Genomic DNA, 26,194 nt, shown 5'->3' on the forward strand with positions numbered 1-26,194 from the left:
CTTGAATGTAAAGCATTTTAGGGTGTGCCCCCCCAAGTATGTTTTTGCAACTACTATATCAGTCCCCTATAGCTAAAAGTCTCAGTGAATGGCTGGTTGTCAGACCCCTTCTCACTGAGTTGAGGCACACACCAAGGCTGCCCCCTTTCCCCGCTATTCTATGCCCTGGCTATATTTCTTAGGTCCCACCCTACTATTCATGCCCTTCGGTCAGGCCATTTTGTGGAAACAGTGGACATGTACGCTGATGATACCATTCTCTAGTTGGAAGATTTGGGGTCCTCCCTTGCTTCCACTCTTCAAGCCATCAACCAACTGGGTGCTCATTATGGCTTACATGTCAACTGGGATAAATCCCAAATTCTTTCCCTTGACCACTTTCCACCCACTGCCAACCAGGCCAGTCTACCTCTTGCCAGCATGGCTTTGCTCCGGTACCATAGGATATGGGTTTCCTGGTCTATTATGGATTATATCACATTAAATATAGAGTCCTTGTTTACCCGAATTAAGCAGAAAACCCAAATCTGGGCAAAGCTTCCATTAGGTGTCATGGGTAGAATCAACTTAATCAAATTGGTTCTATTGCCTAAACTATTGTATGTCCTTTGGTACTCCCTGTTTATTTACCTTTAAAGATCTTAAAGACCATTGATTCCATCTTAAATACCTCTGTCTGGGGCAGTGGCAGGCATAAATTGCAATGGTTAACACTGAAAAATCAGACGGCCCTGGGGGGTGCAGCCTTGCCAGGCTTCAACTTGTATTACGTTGCAGCACAACTATCCCATTTTTACCACCTTGGTAAAACAGATCTTGGGAGGTACCAAACCATAATGTGTGGATAATCCTCCCACCCGGCTCACCCGCCTATAGTCAATTCTCAACAATGTTAGGGGTATCAGTCTTCAACATACCCATAATAGTATTATTTCATCAACACATTTGGGAGTTAGCCCTAACCAGACTTGGTAATCCCCCCTTTTGTAGTCACACTCCACTATGGTACAATCACCATTTACCGGAATTACTCCTAGATCCAATCCTATGGGCATCATATGGTGTTGCTGTACATTTTACACAGGGCCTACCTAACTCCTGTTATAAACCCTTTCACAGTCCCTTGTGCCCCTAAAGTTTTCAGCATGCAGGCATGTTTTTTTCACCTCATATGGTCATGTCCCATTATACAGACCTTTTGGATCCAAATACTTAATTTCCTGCATGACCATATGGTCTCTCTCTTGTCTCTAGACCCCAAACCCTGCTTGCTTGGCTTCTTTCCGGACCCTGATACATTTCTGAATATATTTTTGAAACACTCTTCCCTGATCGCTTGAGGTATGGGTCCTACTAAATATACTAAGGTATGGGACAGGTGCTGTAGGAAACCCACCACATACAGCGGATATAAAAAGTCTACACCACCATTTTAAAATGTCAGGTTTCTGTGATGTAAAAAACTTTCTCCTACTTTAACCACTTCCCTACCCGGCTATTGTCAAATAATGTCCACAGATGGGATCTCCCATTCTGGGTGGACGTCATATGACGGCCTGGGCTTCCCGACCGCCTAGGGGGCGCGTGCGCGTGCCTGCCGCGTTGCTCGGGACCCGGTGCGTGTGCCCGGCGGCCGCGATGTCCGCCGGGGCCCGCGATTGCCCGTTAACCGGGCCGGACCGTGGATCTGTGTGTGTAAACACACAGATCCACGTCCTGTCAGTTGAGAGGAGACCAATCTGTGTTCCCAGTACAGCGGAACACTGATCGGTCTCCTCCCCTTGTACGTCCCCGCCCCCTACAGTTAGAATCATTCCCTAGGAAACATATTTAACCCCTTGTGTCCCCCTAGTGGTTAACCCCTTCACTGCCTGTCACAATTTTATAGCATTGATCGCTGTATAAATGTGAATGGTCCCAAAAATGTGTCAAAAGTGTCCGATGTGTCCACCATAATGTCGCAGTCACGAAAAAAAATCGCGATCGCCGCTATTACTAGTAAAAAAAAATAAATAAATAAATAATAAAAAAAAAAAAAAAAAAAAAATGCCATAAATCTATCCCGTATTTTGTAGACACTATAACTTTTGCGCAAACCAATCAATATACGCTTATTGCGATTTTTTTTTACCAAAAATATGTAGGAAGAATACGTATCGGCCGAAACTGAGGAAAAAATTAGTTTTTTTTAAAAAAAAAAATTGGGATATTTATTATAGCAAAAAGTAAAAAATATTGTGTTTTTTTTCAAAATTGTTGCTCTTCTTTTGCTTATAGTGCAAAAAATAAAAACCACAGAGGCGATCAAATACCACCAAAAGAAAGCTCTATTTGTGGGGGAAAAAGGACGTCAATTTTTTTTGGGTACAACGTCGCACAACCGCGCAATTGTCGTTTAAAGTGCGACAGCGCTGAAAACTAAAAATTGGCCTGGGAAGGAAGGGGGTGAAAATGCCCTGTATTGAACCGGTTAATGTGACCTGTAAACTGTACAACTCAGTTGAACAACAAACTGAAATCTTTTTAGGTGGAGGGAAGTAAACATAAAAAAAACTAAAAATAATATGGTTGCATAAGTGTGCACACCCTTAAATGAATACTTTGTTAAGTGCCTTTTAATTTTAGTACAGCACTCAGTCTTTTTGGGTATGAGTCTATCAGCATGGCACATCTTGATTTGGCAATATTTGCCCACTCTTCTTTGCAAAAACACTCCAAATCTGTCAGATTGCCTAGGGCATCTCCTGTGCACAGCCCTCTTCAGATCACCCCGCAGATTTTCAATTGGATTCAGGTCTGGGGTCTGACTGGGCCATTCCAAAACTTTAATCATCTTCTGGTGAAGCCATTCCTTTGTTGATTTGGATGTATGCTTTGGGTTGTTGTCATTCTGAAAGATCCTCTTCATGTTCAGCTTTCTAGCAGAAGCCTGAAGTTTTTGTGCCAATATTGACTGTTATTTGGAACTGTTCATAATTCCCTCTACTAAGGCCCCTGATCCAGCTGAAGAAAAACAGCCCCAAAGCATAATGCTGCCACCACCATGCTTCACTGTGGGCATGGTGTTTCTTTTGGTGATGTGCAGTGTATTTGCGTCAAACATATCTTAAAATTATGGCCAAAAAGTTCAACCTTGGTTTCATCAGACCATAACACCTTTTACCACATACTTTTGGGAGACTTCAGATGTGTTTTTGCAAAATTTAGCCAGGCTTGGATGTTTTTCTTTGAAAGAAAAGGCTTGCCACTCTACCCCATAGCCCAGACATATGCAGAATATGGGAGATTGTTGTCACATGTGCCACACAGCCAGCACTTGCCAGATATTCCTGCAGCTCCTTTAATGTTGCTGTAGGCTTCTTGGCAGCCTCTCTGACCAGTTTTCTTCTCGTCTATTCATAAATTTAGGAGGGACGTCCAGTTCTTGGTAATGTCACTGTTGTGCTAGATTTCCTCCACTTGAGGATGACTGTCTTCACTGCGTTTCATGGTATATCTAATGCCTTGGAAATTCTTTTGTACCCTTCTCCTGACTGATACCTTTTAACAATGAGATCCCTCTGACGGTTTGGAAGCTCTCTGTGAACTATGGCTTTTGCTGTAGGATGCAACTAAGAAAATGTCAGGAAAATACTACTAGAACAAATGAACTTTATTTGGGGTCAATCAGAGGAACTTTAAGACCCCTTTCACACTGGAGGCGTTTTTCAGGTGCTCTAGCACTAAAAATAGGGCCTGTAAAAAGCCTCAGCTGCAATCCCAGTGCGAAAACCCAAGTGCTTTCACACTGGGGCGCTGCGCTGGCAGGACATCAAAAAAAGTCCTGCAAGCAGCTTCTGTGCGGCGCTGCAGGAGCGGTGAAAACACAGCTCCTAAAGCGCCCTTGCCCATTGAAATGAATGGGCGGCGCAGCTGCAGTGGCACTTTGCGGGCGGTTTTAAACCTTTATTGGCTGCTAGCGGGGGTTAAAAGTGCCTCGCTAGTGGCCGAAAAGTGCTGCAAAAACAACAGTAAAGCGCCGCTAAAAATAGAAGCGCTTTACCGCCGACGCCCGGGCGCTGGCAGTGTGAAAGTGCCCTTAATGATGGCAGGTATGTACTGACTCCGATTTAACATGAATATGAATGCGATTGCTTAATTCTTAATACAGCTACATCCCCAGTTATAAAAGGGTGTACACACTTATTCAACCACATTATTTTTTTTTTTTACTCCTCCTCCACCCTAAAAAATTTCAGTTTGTTTTTAAATTGAGCTGTACAATTTATAGGTCAAATTAAAAAGGTGGAAAAAGTTCTGAAATGATTTATCTTTGTCTCATTTTTTTACATCACAGGAACCCGACATTTTAACAGGGGTGTGTAGACTTTTTATATCCACTGTATATGTAAAAGCGACTCCTAAGTATTTTGTTAACCTATACAGCTTGACATTTAATTTTCACATGCAAGTATTACCTAGTTACCTGTATGATGGTAAATGACTGATTTAATGGTACAATAATGCTTTCTGTTACTGAATGGTCACCTGGGCTAAACAACTGGCTTTTTTGAGTCTGTAACATTACTCTTGTCTTTGTTCTTAACTTCAATAAAAACTAATTTTTTGAACATGACAATGACCACACAATATTTTACCTCAAATAAAAATATATTTAAAAACAAAAAAGTTTTAAAACAAAGCCCAACTCCAGCCAAAGGTTTAATTTAATTTTTTAATAGAGCAGGTAATAGTCAGAACCTCTGTAAAGTTTTATTTGCTGCCCGTGTCTGCACTGGGGAGATTTCCTCTCACTTCTACAGAGACACCAGGACAAGAAATATGAAGGAGCACAACTGACAGCAGGGCAGGGAAATAAAGAGCAATACAAGGCCAATAGATGTTCTAAAAACAATCCCTTTCTAAATAAATTTGCTAATATACCTATCCCATCACTTCCTGTCCTTGTGACACTGTCACCTGGACATGAATTGAGGGTAAATCTCCCAAAGATTTTAACCCTTCCTCCTTCTGTACAAAACAAAATATAAAGTTCCGGCTGGAGTTAGCCTTAAAATGTAATAAAATACAATGTAAATAAATAATAATTCTCACGGTTAAAAAGCTGTTAACCCATCCAGAAAATTCCAAAAATAATTAATGGAATACATTTACAGAGAAATCATACAATCTCAACATAGCATACAATCAATCATGTAGTAGGTATAAATCGGACTCTTCGTTTGCATTGAAAAAACATTTTGCTTTCTGGTTCAAGTAAGTAAAATTAGATCCAATTCTGAGAAATGGAATTTGTGGTCCACTGACTTAGTGCATCCCCAGTAAAACCCTCTTGTAAATGATGTCATATCTTGAAAAGGTAAGTTTTCAATAAAAAAAGTTCAGGTCCTTGCCACACTTCTGCACTCTGCGATTCAGTATTGGTGATTTCTTGGGAACCTCTGATGTTAACTGCAGATTCCATAGCATCATTCAACCAAGAAACGGCATGAAATTGGCAAGGCTCATAGCGTATATTGTCCCGAGGGATTATTTTCTGCATTTTCAATTTGGGACTATTTGGTCTAGAATTAAAACTTTCGGATTGTCCATGTATGAATCAGCACAGTCCTAGACTAAAACACCATCATACAAGATAAATGTCTGAGAGTCCAGTTTAGGTGCGTGTATCTAAGTTCTTCATATAATCTTGCAGGGCCTGCAGTCGAGCATCAATGTCTGATAGGTCAGAGACTGGGTCAAAGTGGTTTTCTGCATTGGGTGCAAGAAAATGTGATTAGATTTGATATATACACAGAAGTATAAACCCCAACTTGTTTTAAAGAAAACTACATTTTAAATTCTGTGGTGCAGATTCATGAATGTGGCACATAACAACCAGATGCCTTCTTACCTTTGAAAAAAAAAAAAAAAAAAAAAGGAACATTGACAGGGAACTATGAACAATGATACCACTTTTACGCTAGTCTACATATAAAACTTGAAATGATACAAATTTAGCTACCTTTCTCAATTTTCCGGTCATAGTTTGGTGTGCTGGAAAGCCTCTTTTTCCCGGATGATCGGTCTCTCTTCCCCTGCAGATCCAGAGGAAAAAAAACGAAAATAAAGAAGTAAAATAAAAAAACAAACAAAAAAAAATAAAAAAAATTCTCCTACCGGCACAAACTAAGTGGCAGCCAATGTACTAAATAATATTTCATGCTGAGAAACAGGGAATCAGCAAGAAAGCAGCATAGAATTTAAAAAGGACAACTTACACTATTCCTGCTATTCCATGATGAAGGGGCAAAGGGTTTCCTGCCACGTGTGGCCTGTTTTCTTTCACCACTATAATATGGTTAGAGCACATTGTGAGTAGTGTGCACAAAGTTGACATACACAAAACTACAGATGGTACAAGAAGGCAATTATATCAAGTCATTTACATGCAGTGCCTTGAAAAAGTATTCATACCCCTTGAAATTTTCCACATTTTGCCATGTTCCAATCAAAAACGTGAATGTATTTTATTGGGATTGAATGTGATAGACCAACACAAAAGTGGCACATAATTGTGGAGGGAAGGAAAATGATAAATGGTTTTTACATTTTTTTTACAAATAAATATCTGAAAAGTGTGGCGTGCATTTGTATTCAGCCCCCCTGAGTCAATAGTTTGTAGAACCGCCTTTCGCTGCAATTACAGCTGCAAGTCTTTTTGGGGGTGTCTCTATCAGCTTTGCTCATCTGGAGAGTGACATTTTTGCCCATTCTTCTTCGCAAAATAGCTCAAGCTCTGTCAGATTGGATGGAGAGCGTCTGTGAACAGCAATTTTGAAGTCTTGCCACAGATTCTCAATTGGATTTAGGTCTGGACTTTGACAATTTAGCAGATGAATATGCTTTGAGCTGAGCCATTCCATTGTAGCTCTGGCTGTATGTTTAGGGTCGTTGTCCTGTTGAAAGGTGAACCCCTACCCCAGTCTCAAGTCTTTTGCAGACTCTAACAGATTGCCCTGTATTTGGCTCCATCCATCTTCCCATTAACTCTGACCTGCTTCCCCGTTTCTGCTGAAGAAAGGCATCCCCACAACATAACTCTGCCACCACCATGTTTCACGGTGGGGCTGGTGTGTTCAGGGTGAGGTGCAGTGTTCGTTTTCGGCCACACATAGTGTTCTGCTTTTAGGCCAAAAAGTTCAATTTGGTCTCATCTGACCAGAGCACCTTCTTCCACATTTGCTGTGTCCCCCACGTGGCTTCTTACAAACAAGACTCCTTATGGCTTTTTTTCCCCCCAAACAATGGCTTTCTTCTTGCCACTCTTCCATAAAGGCCAGATTTGTGGAGTGCATGACTAATAGTTGTCTTGTGGACAGATTCTCCCACCTGAGCTGTGGATCTCTGCGTCTCCTCCAGAGTTACCATAGGCCTCTTGGCTGCTTCTCTGATTAATGCTCTCCTTGTCCGGCCTGTCAGTTTAGGTGGACGGCCATGTCTTGGTAAGTTTGCAGTTATGCCATACTCTTTCCATTTTCGGATGATGGATTGAACAGTGCTCCGTGAAATGTTCAAAGCTTGAGATTTTTTTTTAGTGGGGGGGGGGGATATTTAATTAAAATATGTTGCTTTGCCCTGCATAGATGTCTGGTCTTGTACCAACTAATTTGCAAATTATCAGCCCTCTCAGGTTTACAAACAGATCAAAACATTATTTGTTTGACTTGTCAGTACACATGCAAAGCTGGACTAAAATACCCCCAAAAAACCAAAACATTATTTACATATACAATGAATCAATAAGTAAAGTCTTATGCCCTGTACACACGGTCCGATCGTCCAAATTTTTTCGCTTGCTAGTCACAAGTAGAAATTGAATAGGTTACTAAAGTTGCAAAAATTCTCAGAAGACAGAATAAAAATTCAGAAGTAATGTACTGTGTTATAGTGTATTTGTATTGTAATTTTGGACAACTGTACTGATTAACGGAAAATCGTAAGATCTGGTATCGTACGAGAAAAAATGTCCTGCTGCTCCGATGGGATAATAGCGGATGAACTGTCCTGATTGGCTATCGAAAGCTGTGTACTAAATGATCAAATTAGCATACGATTGCTTCGAAAGCAGTATTTTTCGTACGATTTTCGGACCGTGTGTGCGGGCCATTAGGGTTCTTTCGCCTCCCCACATCAAAGCCTTCTTGTCTGAGTCACTTTAAGAAAGAAACTTTAATCTTGGCCCAGGCAGGAGAAGTAGAGTTGCATACTCACTAAATACGAGCTTTAGTTTTTATTTCACAATATTTTAATACTGCACTGTACAGGTAGATTTAATTCATTAGGCCCCCTTTAACTGCTTACTGAACTATAGGCCCAGTATATAACTTTACCTGCTGGGTAATGGATTGACATACTCCATTTCATCTCCAGAGCTTTGATAGGATCGATGACTTTGAAGACTCTCAGCTATTTTAGAAATAAAACATATATAGGTAACAAAGTCACGCTTATATAAAACAGCATTAATAAGGTCACGTGCTACTTATCTAGACACATAGTATAATGAAACTCTAAACCAGTGTTCCTCAACCTTTTTTTTCCAGTCAAGACACCCTTTAAAAGTTATGGACAGTCTCAAGGCACCCCATTCTAAAATGGAAAAAAACAATTCTAATAGTTTTACACAATGCAGCAACATCCACACGTAGGACACCCAACGTTACAGGCAATTTATTCTTCCAAAGTAAAAACAGTAAAACCTTGGATTGAGAGCGTTTTGCAAGACAAGAAAAATTCTTTATATAAATTTTGACTTGATAAACAAGCGATGTCTTGATATGCAAGTAGCTTCATGTCACAACTGAGTATAAAAGAGAAGCGGCGCCTCTAAGTGTAGCAATATGGGTACATTTAATGAAGTTACATTTAGCAACTCACATGGTTGATGATTAAAACAGGCACATCTAAGTATGCAGGAATCTGGGGTAAAGCTGTCCACATAGACCATCCTCTGCACCACCATCAACATCATCCCTTCCACGCTGCGCTCTTCAAGCCTCGCTTTCAGATCGCTCTACTGCAGGGAAGTCTTCCCGGTCATTGCAGACTGACAGCGGTTAGAGCTGGCGGTGCGGAAGATGGTCTATGTCAGCTGGCACGCAGAGCCCTCTTTGTGGGAGGTATGTCGCCGGATTGCTACCTGGGTCACATGACCTCTAGCCGGGCCGCCTGTGATTGGTCCGCTGAGACAGCCACTGATAGAGCAGTATCGCAGTAGGGTAGAGCCCGCCTCACAGATGGGAGGAGGTGGTCTATCACCTCAGAAATATTCCAAGTATGTACAGCGGGGAGAGGATACCCGTAGTTCGGAGCACCGACTGCAGCATGGAGCCCTCCGCCACCTTGGCAGCCGCTGCGAGTGCTAAGGACACTGGGGAGGAATGGCTGATCCTCTGCAGAGGACTCTCAACTGCAGGGAAAGAGTCAAGAAGGGGCCGCTGGAGTGACTGGAGACTAATGGAGAAGGTAAAGGTTGGGGCCGGAGTAGGGGAGTGAGAGACACCCTGATAGGACAAGGGCTGAAAAATGAACTGTCAGAGGTGAGCGCCGGGACCAATGGGAAATTCTATACCAAGAGGAGGAGAAGGACAGGGAGACATGTGCCCGGGGAGTCAGACCATGACAATCTAAATATGTACTGTCAGAGCTGCACCAGAGATGGACAGAGCGCTGGGAGAGACGAGAAAGGATCAAGCTATTCCTGCTGGGGAGAGCAGAATAGAGTTCTATTAAGAGGGCAATATAGCGAGAGAGAGTGCTCAGACTTGAGAGTGCAGTATAGAGTGCTTATTGACTGTCCTAACAGAGAGAGCAGTACAGAGTGCTCCGAGATTGGAGAGTGCTCACTGCTGCCCCTGGAGGATGGGATCTACTGGTGGCTCAGAGCGAGGTGCACAGGTGGGAGGGGAGGGGGGCGCTGCGACTGCTGGGGAGGGCGGGGGACTCCTAGAGGGCGTACTGTAGTGGACCGTGTGTGATCTCCTAACGGGGATTGGATATATGGTGGGGTGAGCGGAGTTCTGTTGTATACAATTTTTGATACATTTTTAGGCATTTTGCCAAGGCACCCTTGGTTGAAAAAGGCTGCTCTAAACAAAAGCATACAAAAAGAAAAAAAAGTATTAAGATGTAAAAGGTGACCCACCTGACGAACTGCGCCTCTGTCCTCTCATACTAGATGGGGATGCCAATGCTCGTCGACCTCTGCAATAAGTGTTTAAACAGTTTAGAAGCCTACTGAACCCTTTATTGATATTTTTGATATTTGTAATACACATGTATTTTGCTACACACTTATACCCACTGAAAATATCAGTAAAAACTTAAAAGGGACATAATTACAAGGGAAGTAGGGGTAAAGCTGTCCGATTCATTTTAGTAGGACTTGGATGCAGAAGTGAAGCATACGCTTGTGTGACTGAGAAAATTTGCACAACACTTTCAAGTTCTTTCCACGTGGGCTCCATTTATTTAAATTTAATAGGTAAATATATACCACAAAAGATGAGCACTGGTAAGTGCCGAGTTAAATAGCTCTATAAAGAGCCACCCCAAATTCAGACAGGCATAAGGACACACAACACCTGTGTGAACAAGGCCCAAAAGGTAGACGAACAATTGGAAGTGTAGTTACTCACTTCTTTAGGCTAACATCCTTCTGTTTACGGTCTCTGTCTCGGATGTAAGCTGTAGGGTCAAACCGTGGAGGGCGGATAGCTAAAGGATAGCACAAATTAAGAAATGTAGATTAAATACTTGAACAGAGTCTATATATTTTTCATAAATGCTTTAAATTTAAAGTAGACAGCAAGAAGTATGCAAGTTTTCCTTTGGACTAATGCTCTAGTCATGGTACAGTGTCAATACAATATCATAGTAACATAGTTGGTAAGGTTGAATAAAGACAACAGTCCATCCAGTTCAACCTGTGTGTGTAGGTGTGTGTGTGTTTGGGAAAATCATTTCCTATATCCCCGTATATTGTTTTCGCCAAGATGCACGTTCAAGAGTCTTAAAACTATCCATACTTCCTGCCGACACCACTGATTGTGGAAGAGGATTCCACATCCTTACCGCCCCGACAGTGAAAAATTCCTTACGCAGCTTAAAAGGGTTGTAAAACCCTTAAGTTTTTTCACCTTAATGCATTCTATGCATTAAGGTGAAAAACCTCCTGTGATGCAGCAGCCCCACCAATTGGGACATGAAGCTGTCCTGTAGAACATTTAAGAAATGGCGGGCCTTTAATGAGTGGTCTGTCTCTTCCGCCCAGTCAATGTTGGGATAGTTGAAGTCCCCCATTATGATGACATTTGCCTGTCTAGCTGCCATTTCAAAATTGTGAAAGGAGCTCCAACTCCACCTTATCCCTCAGGTTAGGGGGCCTGTAACATACCCGCACTAGTAATTTCCGGCTCACTTCCACCCTTTGGAGTTCCACCAATACGGACTCCACCTCCCCCCCATGCCCCATCACTGAGGTCATTCTGCTCTTCTACCCTTAAATCATTCTTGATATATAGACACACCCCTCCCCTTCTCCTACCCTCCCTGTCCCTCTGATACAAGGAATACCCCTGGATGTTTGCCAGTCAGTCATGTGAGCTGTCAAACCAAGTTTCTGTTATTCCCATCAAGTCCACAGCCTCCTCGTGTAGTAGCACGTCCCGTTGCTCCATTTTTTTGACTAGGCTCCTGGCATTTGTGAACATTCCCCTGAATTTTGTATTGGTGCATATTTTTTTTTCCATATGGTTTCTCAGACCTAGTTTTTGATTTGGTAACCCATAAATCCCAGGGTTAGATGTTATGGATATATCATCACTAGTGTCTCCACTATTCCCCTCTGTCCTATGCTCACTGCTGGTTATTGCTACCTCTAAACTCCCCCCCCCCCCCCCCCAACACCCCTCCAACTTTGTGGACATCTTTCTTCCCAATAGAGCTGTACCATTCCCATTAAGGTGCAGCCCATCCTTACTAAAGAGCCAGTAACCAACTGCAAAGTCAGCCCAGTTCTCCAGGAACCTGAACCCCTCTTTCCTACACCAGTTCCTCAGCCATTTGTTCAGTTCCCAAATCTCCTGCTACCTCTCTGGTGTGGCTCGAAGAACAGGTAGTATTTCCAAGAAAACCACTTTGGAGGTCCCTCTCAATTTATTCCCTAGGTCCCTGAAATAATTTTTAAGGACTCTCCACCTTCTTCTCATTTTGTCATTGGTGCCAACGTGTACCATGACAGCTGGGTCCTCCCCAACCACACCCAATAATCTGTCTGCTCGATCCGCGATGTGCCAAACCCGAGCGCCCGGTAAACAACATACTGTTTGTCGACCATGGTCTTTTTGACAGATTGCCCTCTCTGTCGTCCTAATAATTGAGTCCCCCTACTACCAGTACCTGTCTAACCTTTCCCCCCTCCTTACCGGAACTGTCTCTCCCCTGGCAGCTAGGGGAGAGTGCCTGCTCTAGCGCAGCCACCCCTGAGCTTATATCCCCGGCATCATGCAACTTGGCACATTTTTTGGGGTGTACCAACTCAGGACAAGCCTCCCTAGCACTCTTCCCCCCTTTCTAGATGTCACCCAGCTACCTACTTCTGGCTCCTGTGCCTCCAAACTCCTCTGCGCTGGCCCCCACCAGCACCTGCTGGGTAATGTCCAAATTCCTTTCTAGGTTGTTGATGCTGCGCAGTGTTGCAACCATGTTTTCTAGATCCATGATCTGAGCTTCCAGAGAAACAACTAGCTGACATCTTGCACAGCAGTATTTCACCCTCAATTGGTTCATCAAGGAAGGCATACATGGAGCAGGATGTGCACTGAGTGGCATCACCAATCCTGTTGGACATTTCCCTCTATTCTAATTGGGATAATAATTAAGGACTTGCTATTGGTACTCTACTCTCCCCTGTTACTACAGCTACTCCAATTACCTCACAGCACCCCACGCCACACTCAGTGTCACTTTACCTCCTAGGAAGTAAGGATATTGAGGTACTCTGTTACTCCAGGTACTCTCAGCACTCCCAGGTACTAAAGGTCTACTCGGTTACACCCAGGTACTACAGGCACTCCCATTTACTAAAGATGCTCCCTGGTACTAACGGTATTCTCAGGTACCAAAAGGTACTCTAGTCTCTAGAGGTACTCCCAGGTACTAAATGTTACTCCCAGGTAGTAGAGGCACTAAGGTACTCCCAGGTACTAAGGTAGCAGGCTTCCTTGACAATGTCTTCCCGGTTGGAACAAAAGCTGGTTCTTAACATGGATATGAACTAGAAATATGTAAGGTCAAAAAGGGGAACAGTAGTCATAGATGGGATCATTCATGAAAACTTGACATTTGGGTTTGTTGAAGGGAGAGAGGTAACAGAGAAGTCATGAGGGGAATGAGTGATTGGAAGGGGGGGCGGGGAGTTGTTACAGCCTCACTGTGCACTCTGCTGTTGATGTTCCAGTAGAACCATCTCAGACACAAAAACTTCTTTTGTGCCCTGAACAGTAAAAAGGAGAGGCCCTCCATAAGTTTCATTTCACTATGATGTGTGAACCAATAAGTGACAGGTAGATCTCAGGGATGAGCTCAGGTGGGAAGCTGTCAAAGCCAATCACAGGGAGTGGAGACATTCCCTTGCCAAGCCCTGTACACTGCCCTAATGTTCTCCGCTCTGCTGAGCACTGTACAATTACACTACTGTCCTCCACCCTGCTGTCTCCTATAATCTTCCCTACATACTAATGACCCCTATATGCTACAAGACCTCTGTACACTGCCCTTCATCATCCTACTGACCTCTGTACATGATGGACTCAGACTTGAGGTGACCAATTACTATCCAGACATGAAACAAAATGTGAATGAAAAGTTTCTCACTAAAGCTAACTTTTAAAGGAGGAACTGCAGTCTGCTCACATAATTTGTAATAAAAACATCTTTGCCATTCTGAAGTTTCCCTCCAACCACTTTGCATATTATTTTATATATACTGTGATTCTGTACTTGCCAAATATGCTGCATAACTCTCCCTCCACTAAGTCTGGCTGCATCCATTTTAACTGTGGGCAGCCGAAGCTGCTGCCTGTTCACTTCCTGGATTTACACAAAGACACACCTCCAGCTCTCATTGGCCCTCTTATGACTCATCCCCCTCCCTTCCTGGCAAACTCTCATAAGAGTGAGAGAGGGAGCGCTGTGCAGGATGTCATAAGCCTAGGCTTTTTACCAGACAAGAAACAGAAAGTGGGCTGTATAAGGCATTTACTGGCAGAAAAAAAATATGTTTTACTATCCAAAATTAAAACAAGGGCAGACATTTTAATAAATGGAAAGCTGAAAATAATTACTGAAGGTCCCCTTTCAGGTAGGTCAAGTTTATATTTTTACAGTGACGTTAGTTTTATTAAAGTTTTCACCTAGCCATCTCTACTTTTTATTGGGGCCTTGCTAATTAATTTAAGTTCTTTTTGTAAAAAAAGGGCGACGCCCCCCCCCCCCCTCTTCCATGTTGTTCATGTAGACCTCCACCTCTCAAAATTTTGCCTTCTCCTAGGGGGTTCCTGCTTACCCCAAAGTGCTGAGACACATGGTCTGGTGGAGTGTTTTCTGTTGTGGTAGAGTAGGTAGAAGGCAGGTTCATCAGGGACATGAAAGTTTGTGAATTTTTGGGTGATGATTTTCACATCATTCCAGAACTCAGAAAGCCCGGGACAAGGACCCACAGCGCCAGCATGTCGTAGAGAAGGAATGCAGAAAGAAAGGGAGGTGTCATCCCAGTAGGCACTGTAAGTTTCTAAAGGTGGGCCCCCATCCCAATTTCTAGCCAAACACAAGCACCCCCTATCGGAGTGCAATACCTCTAACGGGACTTTATGGCGGGGTCACCTCTGGTAAAGTAGAAAATAGTAGGAAATTTTTAAATTTTGTATAAAAGTATTAAAGTTTATTCATTAAACATTTCTTAAAAAACATTACCATGACCTAACCGTATATACAGTAAAAATGGATGCGTATAATGGGAAGATACAATTGTAAAGGAAAATTGACCAATTACAATGATACAGGTAAATAACCAATAATCATAGAAACCCAACGTTTCGAGGTATGTAAAAAAGTTGACCTCTTCTTCAGGGGTAACGATAATTAGTCAGAGTGGGTGTTTCATCTAAAAAGTTAACAAAAAAGCAGAACAGAAATAAGTGAAAGAAATTCTCAGATATTCATAACAGGAGGCAGTAGAAAGCATTTTGGTTTGCATTACAAGGTTCAGTTCACATTTCAACAGTTGTTAACATCATTGGTAAATTCTAGGCATCTATAAGCAAGAAATTCATACTGACCCCTTGAAAATTATGTAAAACTTCCTAAGGACATTTCCAGCATCCAGTGCGACTTAAACAAATTGCCGTCCGTCACGGCCACACAGAAATCGCAAGACCAAGGTTGAAGCAGATAGAGAAAAGACCAAGTAAACCGCAGGAGTGAAAGCCAGGGTGGGCTGAGGTTGCTTCACAAAGGATGTCCCCCAAAAGGCGGAACAGACACAGTCCTCCCCTTTTCCCCTATGAGGGCTGGAAAAACAGCCTGCTTGATGGAGTATGGAAGGTGGGGGGTAATAGCCCGCTGTAATAAAAATATACTTCAATGAGGATCTCAGAGAAGAAACTAGTATAAGTACAATATTCATCTCCAAAGTAGAGGTAATATTGGGGTAAGCAGATACAGACCACCCAGAATTGTACATATCAGACACATACCTAAAAAGATATAAAGGTGAGTGGAATCAGGTCACGGATTCCAGTATTGAGCCAAAAGGAGATATTTTGATAAACCTCAAATTAAAGTGGGCCGAGGTCCAGAGGGGTCTGCAGGTTCCCTGGTTAGGTATAGGCCCGCATAAGTCTGCAGATTGAAAGGCACAACAGGGAAATGTTGTAAGTAAATCAATAATCAGACCTCTGCATGGTTAGCAAGAATCCCAGTCAAAAATAGTCCTAAGGTTTACCTGCTTGTCTTAGCTTCCTCCAGGCACGTCTGTGTGGTATAGGAAACAGCTGATGAGTGCAGCGTCAGCAAGGTTTAAATCTGTGTGTGCTGGAGTGGGAGTTGGTGCCCAATCAGTAGCCTGATTGGCTGAGCCAGGGGTGGGGGGCGGTCTAGAGAAGGGAGGCTAGGACGTGTCTGTAAAGGACATCCCCCGGGCGGAGCGACGTACAGCGTCATCTCCACGATGCACTCCCTGGAGTGGAACCATCCACAACAGGGCGGAGATGGACCAATGCCGAGGCGCAGCGCTCGGCGGGGGGCGGAGCCAGCGCGACGTGGAGAGATCCCCCATACGTCTAAAGGTCCCGCAGCGCAAAGCTGGCGTGCCCGCTGTCATGGAAACCCATGCCACAGACTGCCAGAGAGAGGGGAGGCCGGGTGCGCTCAGAAGAGAGCGCATCTCAGTCTCCCCCGGGTGCGCTGAGTGAGCTGACACACAGCCCAAGCCTGGGAGAATTGAAGGGGAGAGTGAGGGTGATGGATTGTAAAGTAGGAAGGGGGAGGAGCAAACGACCGACAGTTAGAGAGTGCAGGCATGAAGGAAGGAATGAAGGGAGAGATAGAGATGACAGTAAGTGAAAAGAACAAAGGAAAGGGAAAGGGGAAAAAAGGAAGGAAACAAGTTGGGACTCAGAGGAAAAGAAGGGAGAAAAGCTGGTGTAAGTGCAGGAGAAAAGAAAAGGGAAAAGGGAGGGTGTGTGCAGAGGAGGAAAAGAAAAAAGAGAGGAAGAAAAGAACCGAAGAGAAAAGGGAAAGAAGAAGAAAGAATGAAAGTGCATGCTGTGAGGATTACCAACACTTGGTGAGTTTATCTGTGTAGTCGAGAGGGGCAGTCCCACTGAATTAGAGAAAGGTCCTAAAATCATAAAACAAGGTTATTGTGTCATACATTGAACAATGTGTTACATCAAGGGCCAGACAGGAACAAGCATATTCAAATTAAAGATACAGTCCTAGTGGTTCATGTGTCCTGTTGGTTTTAAGGACTATCCCCAAGAACCTGGGGTATATTGATAGTCCCGTATAGATACCCGATTGCTATATTCTGAATGAGGGGTACCAAAGGTCCAAGTGGGACAAAGGGCTGCATCAGTTTGATTGAGGGGGTGATTTTATTATAAGGACTCCCATTCGGATCCTCCTGAGGAGAATCCCTCCAGGAAGGGTCTGAAGGAAGTAGTAGCATTAAGGCCAGGTGGCATGGTCGCATTTAAGCGAAAAATCCACCTTTGTTCGGCCTGCATTAATGTTTTATTAGTGTCACCCCCTCTTATGCCAGGATGTATTCTGTCTAGGATCAGGAAGGAAATCTTTGGAGTGATTCCTTCATGTAGATCTCTCGCATGTCTACCCAAAGGGAGGCTTGGGTTACAAGCCTGCATGGATAAGATATGTCGATAGGCACGTTGCCAGAAGGGCTGAATAGTTTTGCCCACGTAAAAACAGAAGCAGTTACATACATGTGTGGCCGTGACGGACGGCAATTTGTTTAAGTCGCACTGGATGCTGGAAATGTCCTTAGGAAGTTTTACATAATTTTCAAGGGGTCAGTATGAATTTCTTGCTTATAGATGCCTAGAATTTACCAATGATGTTAACAACTGTTGAAATGTGAACTGAACCTTGTAATGCAAACCAAAATGCTTTCTACTGCCTCCTGTTATGAATATCTGAGAATTTCTTTCACTTATTTCTGTTCTGCTTTTTTGTTAACTTTTTAGATGAAACACCCACTCTGACTAATTATCGTTACCCCTGAAGAAGAGGTCAACTTTTTTACATACCTCGAAACGTTGGGTTTCTATGATTATTGGTTATTTACCTGTATCATTGTAATTGGTCAATTTTCCTTTACAATTGTATCTTCCCATTATACGCATCCATTTTTACTGTATATACGGTTAGGTCATGGTAATGTTTTTTAAGAAATGTTTAATGAATAAACTTTAATACTTTTATACAAAATTTAAAAATTTCCTACTATTTTCTACTTTACCAGAGGTGACCCCGCCATAAAGTCCCGTTAGAGGTATTGCACTCCGATAGGGGGTGCTTGTGTTTGGCTAGAGAAGGAATGCAGGATGTTAAGGACCCTATACCACCTTCTTAGGAACTTATAACCAGTTTCCTGAATGTTAGTATAAAATTTATGCTTTAAGTATAATATCCATTCTCCCTGTTCTTGTGTGAAGAACAGTTGTTATTCCCTTTCCCATTTCTGTAGAAATGGCAAGGGTTGTGTCTCATCGCTGCCAATAAGCAGAGCATATAACACGGAGAGAGCATGTCTAACTGGGCCTTGTTCCCCACACATAGATTCAAAGGTCAAATGTAGTGTTCAGGTGGAGGAGGAATATGTAGGAAATAGTGGAGTTAGATGTGCCGCTAAAATCCTAGTTCAGAGTATATTGGATGTGACTGCATCTCTGCCAAATGCATATAGTTTTATGGCAATCAAAGGAAGGCACCGCTTACCCACTGGAGAAGGGGATAACCTTGGCTGCCTAGTCCTTCCTTCTCCGGAGCTCAGTGCACTTCGTTCCCGGGATGTGGACCTATCTCTTCGAATGCCAACCTCTCCACGAGAGTTATTGCGTTGAATAGGACCCCGGCCAGCAGAACTGGAACGGCTCTGTGGTGATGGGCCAGTTGGTGTGACACGCCTGTAAAATAGCATAAGAAATAAAGTAAATATGAAGCTCTCATAGCCTCTTTCAATGCAACACACACAAAAAAAAAAAAAAAAAAAAAAAGATACCCTGGTCAGGCCTCAGGAGCCAAAAGGTTTATCTCTAAACCCTCTTCTCCCTTGCTGTAGATTTATACATAGGCAAAATGTAGCGGATTGTATGAAATTAGACTTTAGCAGACACCCCCTAGGTTGTTGCCCCTCCAAATGTGAGTAAGGGAGGGCTCCACTATAGCCTCTGAGCTCAAGGGGATAGTTGCTTCAACTCTGGCCGAGAAGAGACCTTGGGGAAAACTGAGAAGGTGATGGGGAGGGAAGGTCCCACAACAAGGATACTAAAAAATAAAAATAATCCTAGCCGGGAAAAGATCAGATAAGCAACCTCTCCAGGACCACTGTTCCCAAAATCATGGGGTAGCAGATAAATATATACAGACAGTGAAGGGCGCATCAGTAGTGCAATATCCAAATAATTAAATAATCGTGTTAACTCAATAATGTAACAAAGTGCAACAGTGTATAATACAATAAAAAATTAAATCATGTAAATGCCAATTAAAGTGAATATAGTGCAAAAAAAGTTCATAATTTGTCTCATATTGTTATGAAACCAAAAAACACAATCTTCTTAAATATACCACATGACAATAAAGTGCAAATGCTGTACAATTCGTGCTTCACCTGAAGTGATATGTCAAAGCGCTCACCAGACAGTAGTGGCCACAGAGTGACCCTCAGGCATGGAAAAGATCAAGTGGAATATCTCATCAGGGGTTTCTTTCCAGATTTGTGGCATAGAAGATTGCTGTGCAGAGGGACTCCAGTGACAGGACAACAGGAGTACATATATGTGTGTGACTTCTTTCAACTCCACAACCAAATCTGTAAAAAGTGGCTCCCCATGAAAGCCACAAAAGGCTCAACTAGTGTAAAAACATCTTTAATCCAAATAAAACTTTACAACCAGATTGGGATGCAAGGTACAGGACGAGAAAACAAACGGGCTGCAGCTATGGAGGAAAAACAGGATTTTCTGATGACGTGCGCACAGCGTGAAATATATTGAAAAGGGAGGCTCGACACGCAGCACAAGTCCTCTGTTTCTGGTATCAGCTGGAGCGCATGCCGAGACGCATGTCGAGTAACCTTACAGACTTGCAAGATGCTGTATCCTCCATAGCTGCAGCCCGTTTGTTTTCTCGTCCTGTACCTTGCATCCCAATCTGGTTGTAAAGTTTTATTTGGATTAAAGACGTTTTTACACTAATTGAGCCTTCTGTGGCTTTCATGGGGAGCCACTTTTTACAGATTTGGTTGTGGAGTTGAAATACCAGGGCTCTGGTATAAGAAGTCACACACACACACACACACACACACACACACACACACACACATCACACACACACACACACACACACACACACACACACACACACACACATATATATACTCCTGTTGTCCTGCCACTGGAGTCCCTCTGCACAGCAATCTTCTATGCCACAAATCCGGAAAGAAACCCCTGATGAGATATTCCACTTGATCTTTTCCATGCCTGAGGGTCACTCTGTGGCCACTACTGTCTGGTGAGCGCTTTGACATATCACTTCAGGTGAAGCACGAATTGTACAGCATTTGCACTTTATTATCATGTGGTGATTGGAGTATATTTAAGAAAATTGCGTTTTTTTGTTTCATAACAATACGAGACAAATTATGAACTTTTTTTGCACTGTATTCACTTTAATTGGCATTTACATGATTTAATTTTTAATTGTATTATGCACTGTTGCACTACATTATTGAGTTAACACGATTATTTAATCATTTGGATATTGCACTACTGATGCGCCCTTCACTGTCTGTATATTGTCTATTAGTATTATACAAATTTTAGGAGCAGCATTAGATCGTGAGAGTCCACGTTTTATTATTTGGCGCCGTGCCCATTATTTTTCACTTGATAGCAGATAATGAGACCCCTAAAACTAGAATGCAGGCCTGAGAGAAAATAACAAATGGTTTTGATGTTCCTGTTAGGCTGGAGGAAACAGAAATAACTGGGGTGAGAATACTCTTTATTGACTGAGGATATTTCCTGTTTAGGTGGAGCCTCTTGCACGCGACATCCAGGAAGATGATTGAGGAAAAAACAAGACGTAGAGATGCACCGAAATTTCGGCACCTGAAAATAGGGTTTTCGGCATTTTGCCAATAGAGAAAAAAGGTGCCACTAATGGCGGGGAAAATGCACATGATTTTTCTGTGATTTTACTGTGCCTATGATGTGTTTTTCATAGGATATGTGACTTAAAAACCGTATCAAAAATGCAACACTGATGCATTTCAACTGGGAAATGTGTTTTTGGTGTACTTTTTTTTTTAACTGACCAAAGATGCAGCAAGAAAAATTTTTAATACCAAAACGGAAACGCAATGGACCAGTGTGAAGACATACATAGAATTTAAAGGGATGTATTTTTCTTGAGCTTTTCTTACTCTAAAAAGGTGCCGATAATGTCCAACAATAAATTCATATTAATTTAAATTCACGATATGAATTAAAAAGTTGAATATGATACAATTAAATATTAGAAAAAAAAAAATTATAATATATATATATATATATATATATATATATATATATATATATATAATTTTTTTTTTTTTAAGTTATTTTCGTTAGCAAGATTTTAATTCGATGCACCTCTAACAAGAAGAAACTAAAATGTTTTCAAATAGGTTTCCTCACCCTCTTTTGTACATAGCTAGCTCCGTGGTCAGACTCTTCACTTTCAAACGAAGGGTCCGTTCCAACGCTCGTGCTTCTTCCAGCTAAATCAGGGACACAGGCAGATAGTCAGTAGGTGCGGAGGCCAGAAACTCATAAGGCAATATTTCCTCTCTTAGCTGCACACATCACAAGCACAAATTGTTTGGGAAAAAACTACAATTTTTTGAGTTAAAAAAAAATAAGATAACAGTAAAAGTTAGCCCAATTTTTTCCTACATTGTGAAAGATAATGTTAAGCCAAGTAAATTGATACCCAACATGTCAAGCTTCAAAATTGCGCTCGCTTGTGGAATGGCGACAAACTTTGGCACTTAAAAATCTACATTGGCGACATTTAAAAATTTCTACAGGTTACCAGTTTGGAGTTACAGAGGAGGTCTAGAGATAGAATTATTGCTCTCACTCTAACAATCGCGGCAATACCTCACATGTGTGGTTTGAACACTGTTTTCATATGCAGGCGCGACTTACGTATGCGTTTGCTTCTGTGCCTGAGCTCGGCGGGACGAGGTGCTTTAAAAAAATTTGTTTTTCTTATTTATTTTACCTTTTATTTTTATACTGTCCTTAACCACTTGCCGACCGCCTATATACGTCAACACAATGGCACGGGCAGGCAAAATCACGTACCTGGTACGCGATTGCCTTCCCGTAGGCAGGGGGTCCGATCGGACCCCCCCCCCCCCCCGGTGCCAGCGGCGGTCGGCTTTGGTCTGGGAGCGTTTAGAGATGAGGGGGAAGCCATCTGATTGTGGCCCCCCCCTCGTGATCGCTCCCATCCAATGACAATCATCCCCTGCCTCTGTGTAGTACACAGAGGCAGAGGATGTGATGTCATCTCTCCTTGGCTCGGCAGTTTCCGTTCCGGCGCCGAGGAGAGAAGACTTGTGAGAGCACCAACACACAAACACACACAGTAGAACATGCCAGGCACACTTTACACCCCCGATCCCCCCCCCCCCGTCACACTGACACCAAGCAGTTTTTTTTTTTTTTTTTCTGATTACTGCATGGTGTCAGTTTGTGACAGTTAGAAGTGGTAGGGCAGTTATTGTTAGCCCCCTGTAGGTCTAGGATACCCCCCTAACAAAGTTTTAACCCCTTGATCACCCCCTGTCACCAGTGTCACTAAGCGATCATTTTTCTGACCGCTGTATTAGTGTCACTGGCTACGCTAGTTAGGGACGTAAATATTTAGGTTCGCCGTCAGCGTTTTATAGCGACAGGGACCCCCATATACTATCTAATAAATGTTTTAACCCCTTGATTGCCCCCTAGTTAACCCTTTCAACACTGATCACCGTATAACCGTTACGGGTGACGCTGGTTAGTTCATTTATTTTTTATAGTGTCAGGGCACCCGCCGTTTATTACCGAATAAAGGTTTAGCCCCCTGATCGCCCGGCGGTGATATGCGTCGCCCCAGGCATCGTCAGATTAGCGCCAGTATCGCTAACACCCACACACGCAGCATACACCTCCCTTAGTGGTATAGTATCTGAACGCATCAATATCTGATCCGATCAGATCTATACTAGCGTCCCCAGCAGTTTAGGGTTCCCAAAAACGCAGTGTTAGCGGGATCAGCCCAGATACCTGCTAGCACCTGCATTTTCCCCTCCGCCCGGCCCAGCCCAGCCCACCCAAGTGCAGTATCGATCGATCACTGTCACTTACAAAACACTAAATGCATAACTGCAGCGTTCGCAGAGTCAGGCCTGATCCCTGCGATCGCTAACAGTTTTCTTGGTAGCGTTTTGTTGAACTGGCAAGCACCAGCCCCAGGCAGCGTCAGATTAGCGCCAGTACCGCTAACACCCACTCACGCACCGTACGCCTCCCTTAGTGGTATAGTATCTGAACGGATCAATATCTGATCCGATCAGATCTATACTGGCGTCCCCAGCAGTTTAGGGTTCCCAAAAACGCAGTGTTAGCGGGATCAGCCCAGATACCTGCTAGCACCTGCGTTTTGCCCCTCCGCCTGGCCCGGCCCAGCCCACCCAAGTGCAGTATCGATCGATCACTGTCACTTACAAAACACTAAACGCATAACTGCAGCGTTCGCAGAGTCAGGCCTGATCCCTGCGATCGCTAACAGTTTTTTTGGTAGCGTTTTGGTGAACTGGCAAGCACCAGCGCCCTAGTACACCCTGGTCGTATTTAAACCAGCACTGCAGTAACACTTGGTGACGTGGCGAGTCCCATAAGTGCAGTTCAAGCTGGTGAGGTGGCAAGCACAAGTAGTGTCCCGCTGCCACCAAAAAGACAAACACAGGCCCGTCGTGCCCATAATGCCCTTCCTGCTGCATTCGCCAATCCTAATTGGGAACCCACCACTTCTGCAGCGCCCGTACTTCCCCCATTCACATCCCCAACCAAATGCAATCGGCTGCATGAGAGGCATTTTCTTTATGTCCTCCCGAGTACCCCTACCCAACAAACCCCCTCAAAAAAGATGTTGTGTCTACAGCAAGCGCTGATATAGGCGTGACACCCGCTATTATTGTCCCTCCTGTCCTGACAATCCTGGTCTTTGCATTGGTGAATGTTTTGAACGCTACCATACACTAGTTGAGTATTAGCGTAGGGTACAGCATTGCACAGACTAGGCACACTTTCACAGGGTCTCCCAAGATGCCATCGCATTTTGAGAGACCCGAACCTGGAACCAGTTACAGTTATAAAACTTACAGTTACCAAAAAAAAAAAAGTGTATAAAAAAAAAAAAAAAAAAAACAAAAAAAAATATAAAATTAAAAAAAAAATAGAAAATAGTTGTCGTTTTATTGTTCTCTCTCTCTCTCTATTCTCTCTCTATTGTTCTGCTCTTTTTTACTGTATTCCATTCTGCAATGTTTTATTGTTATTATGTTTCATCATGTTTGCTTTTCAGGTATGCAATTTTTTATACTTTACCATTTACTGTGCTTTATTGTTAACCATTTTTTTGTCATTAGGTACGCCATTCACGACTTTGAGTGGTTATACCAGAATGATGCCTGCAGGTTTAGGTATCATCTTGGTATCATTCTTTTCAGCCAGCGGTCGGCTTTCATGTAAAAGTAATCCTAGCGGCTAATTAGCCTCTAGACTGCTTTTAAAAGCAGTGGGAGGGAATGCCCCCCCCCCCCACCATCTTCCGTGTTTTTCTCTGGCTCTCCTGTCTCAACAGGGAACCTGAGAATGCAGCAGATGATTCAGCCAGCTGACCATAGAGCTGATCAGAGACCAGAATGGCTCCAAACATCTCTATAGCCTAAGAAACCAGAAGCTACAAGCATTTTATGACTTAGATTTCGCCGGATGTAAACAGCGCCATTGGGAAATTGGGAAAGCATTTTATCACACCGATCTTGGTATGGTCAGATGCTTTGAGGGCAGAGGAGAAATCTAGGGTCTAATAGACCCCAATTTTTTCAAAAAAAGAGTACCTGTTACTACCTATTGCTATCATAGGGGATATTTACATTCCCTGAGATAACAATAAAAATGATTTAAAAAAAAATGAAAGGAACAGTTTAAAAATAAGTTAAAAAAGCAAAAAAAAAATAAAGCACCCCTGTCCCCCCTGCTCTTGCGCTAAGGCGAACGCAAGCGTCGGTCTGGCGTCAAATGTAAACAGCAATTGCACCATGCATGTGAGGTATCACCACAAAGGTCAGATCGAGGGCAGTAATTTTAGCAGTAGACCTCCTCTGTAAATCTAAAGTGGTAACCTGTAAAGGCTTTTAAAAATGTATTTAGTTTGTCGCCACTGCACGTTTGTGCGCAATTTTAAAGCATGTCATGTTTGGTATCCATGTACTCAGCCTAAGATCATCTTTTTTATTTCACCAAACATTTGAGCAATATAGTGTGTTTTAGTGCATTAAAATTTAAAAAAGTGTGTTTTTTCCCCAAAAAATGCGTTTGAAAAAAATCGCTGCGTAAATACTGTGTGGAAAAAAAAAATGAAACACCCACCATTTTAATCTGTAGGGCATTTGCTTTAAAAAAGATACATAATGTGTGGGGGTTCAAAGTAATTTTATTGCAAAAAAAAAAAAATTTTTTCATGTAATCAAAAAGTGTCAGAAAGGGCTTTGTCTTCAAGTGTTTAGAAGAGTGGGTGATGTGTGACATAAGCTTCTAAATGTTGTGCATAAAATGCCAGGACAGTTCAAAACCCCCCCAAATGACCCAATTTTGGAAAGTAAACACCCCAAGCTATTTGCTGAGAGTCATGTCGAGCCCATGGAATATTTTATATTGTGACACAAGTTGCAGGAAAGAGACAATTTTTTTTTTTTTTTTTTGCACAAAGTTGTCACTAAATGATATATTGCTCAAACATGCCATGGGAATATGTGAAATTACGCCCTAAAATACATTCTGTTGCTTCTCCTGAGTATGGGGATACCACGTGTGGGACTTTTTGGGAGCCTAGCCGCTGCCTTCAGGCTTTCTAAGGGCGTAAATTTTTGATTTCACTCTTCACTGCCTATCACAGTTTCAGAGGCCATGGAATGCCCAGGTGGCAAACCCCCCCCCCCCCCAAATGACCCCATTTTGGAAAGTAGACACCCCAAGCTATTTGCTGAGAGGTATAGTGAGTATTTTGCAGACCTCACTTTTTGTCACAAAGT

The 26,194-nt window shown here is 42.8% G+C and overlaps 1 protein-coding gene and 1 long non-coding RNA gene across 3 annotated transcripts in view; both read right to left on the reverse strand.

The window, feature by feature from the left end:
* Positions 1–4,631: 4,631 nt before the first annotated feature.
* Positions 4,632–26,194, reverse strand: part of CCDC61 (coiled-coil domain containing 61) — a 33,383-nt gene continuing 11,820 nt past the window's right edge. For both annotated transcript variants that reach the window (XM_073599039.1, XM_073599038.1), the window contains 8 exons: positions 21,525–21,607; positions 18,562–18,749; positions 10,680–10,758; positions 10,187–10,245; positions 8,373–8,448; positions 6,261–6,330; positions 6,005–6,077; positions 4,632–5,751 (listed from right to left, as the gene is read on the reverse strand). In XM_073599039.1, the coding sequence (XP_073455140.1) occupies positions 5,657–5,751; positions 6,005–6,077; positions 6,261–6,330; positions 8,373–8,448; positions 10,187–10,245; positions 10,680–10,758; positions 18,562–18,749; positions 21,525–21,607 (723 nt within the window). In that variant the 3' untranslated portion in view covers positions 4,632–5,656. The remainder of the gene's footprint in view (positions 5,752–6,004; positions 6,078–6,260; positions 6,331–8,372; positions 8,449–10,186; positions 10,246–10,679; positions 10,759–18,561; positions 18,750–21,524; positions 21,608–26,194) is intronic.
* LOC141107223 (uncharacterized) lies at positions 14,933–17,517 on the reverse strand. Its single transcript, XR_012235824.1, has 3 exons — positions 16,046–17,517; positions 15,798–15,942; positions 14,933–15,663 (listed from the first exon to the last, which is right to left on the reverse strand). It is a non-coding gene; the product is annotated as an uncharacterized lncRNA (long non-coding RNA).

This window comes from Aquarana catesbeiana, linkage group LG09 (assembly GCF_042186555.1).
Source record: "Aquarana catesbeiana isolate 2022-GZ linkage group LG09, ASM4218655v1, whole genome shotgun sequence".
In the NCBI taxonomy this organism is placed as follows: domain Eukaryota; kingdom Metazoa; phylum Chordata; class Amphibia; order Anura; family Ranidae; genus Aquarana; species Aquarana catesbeiana.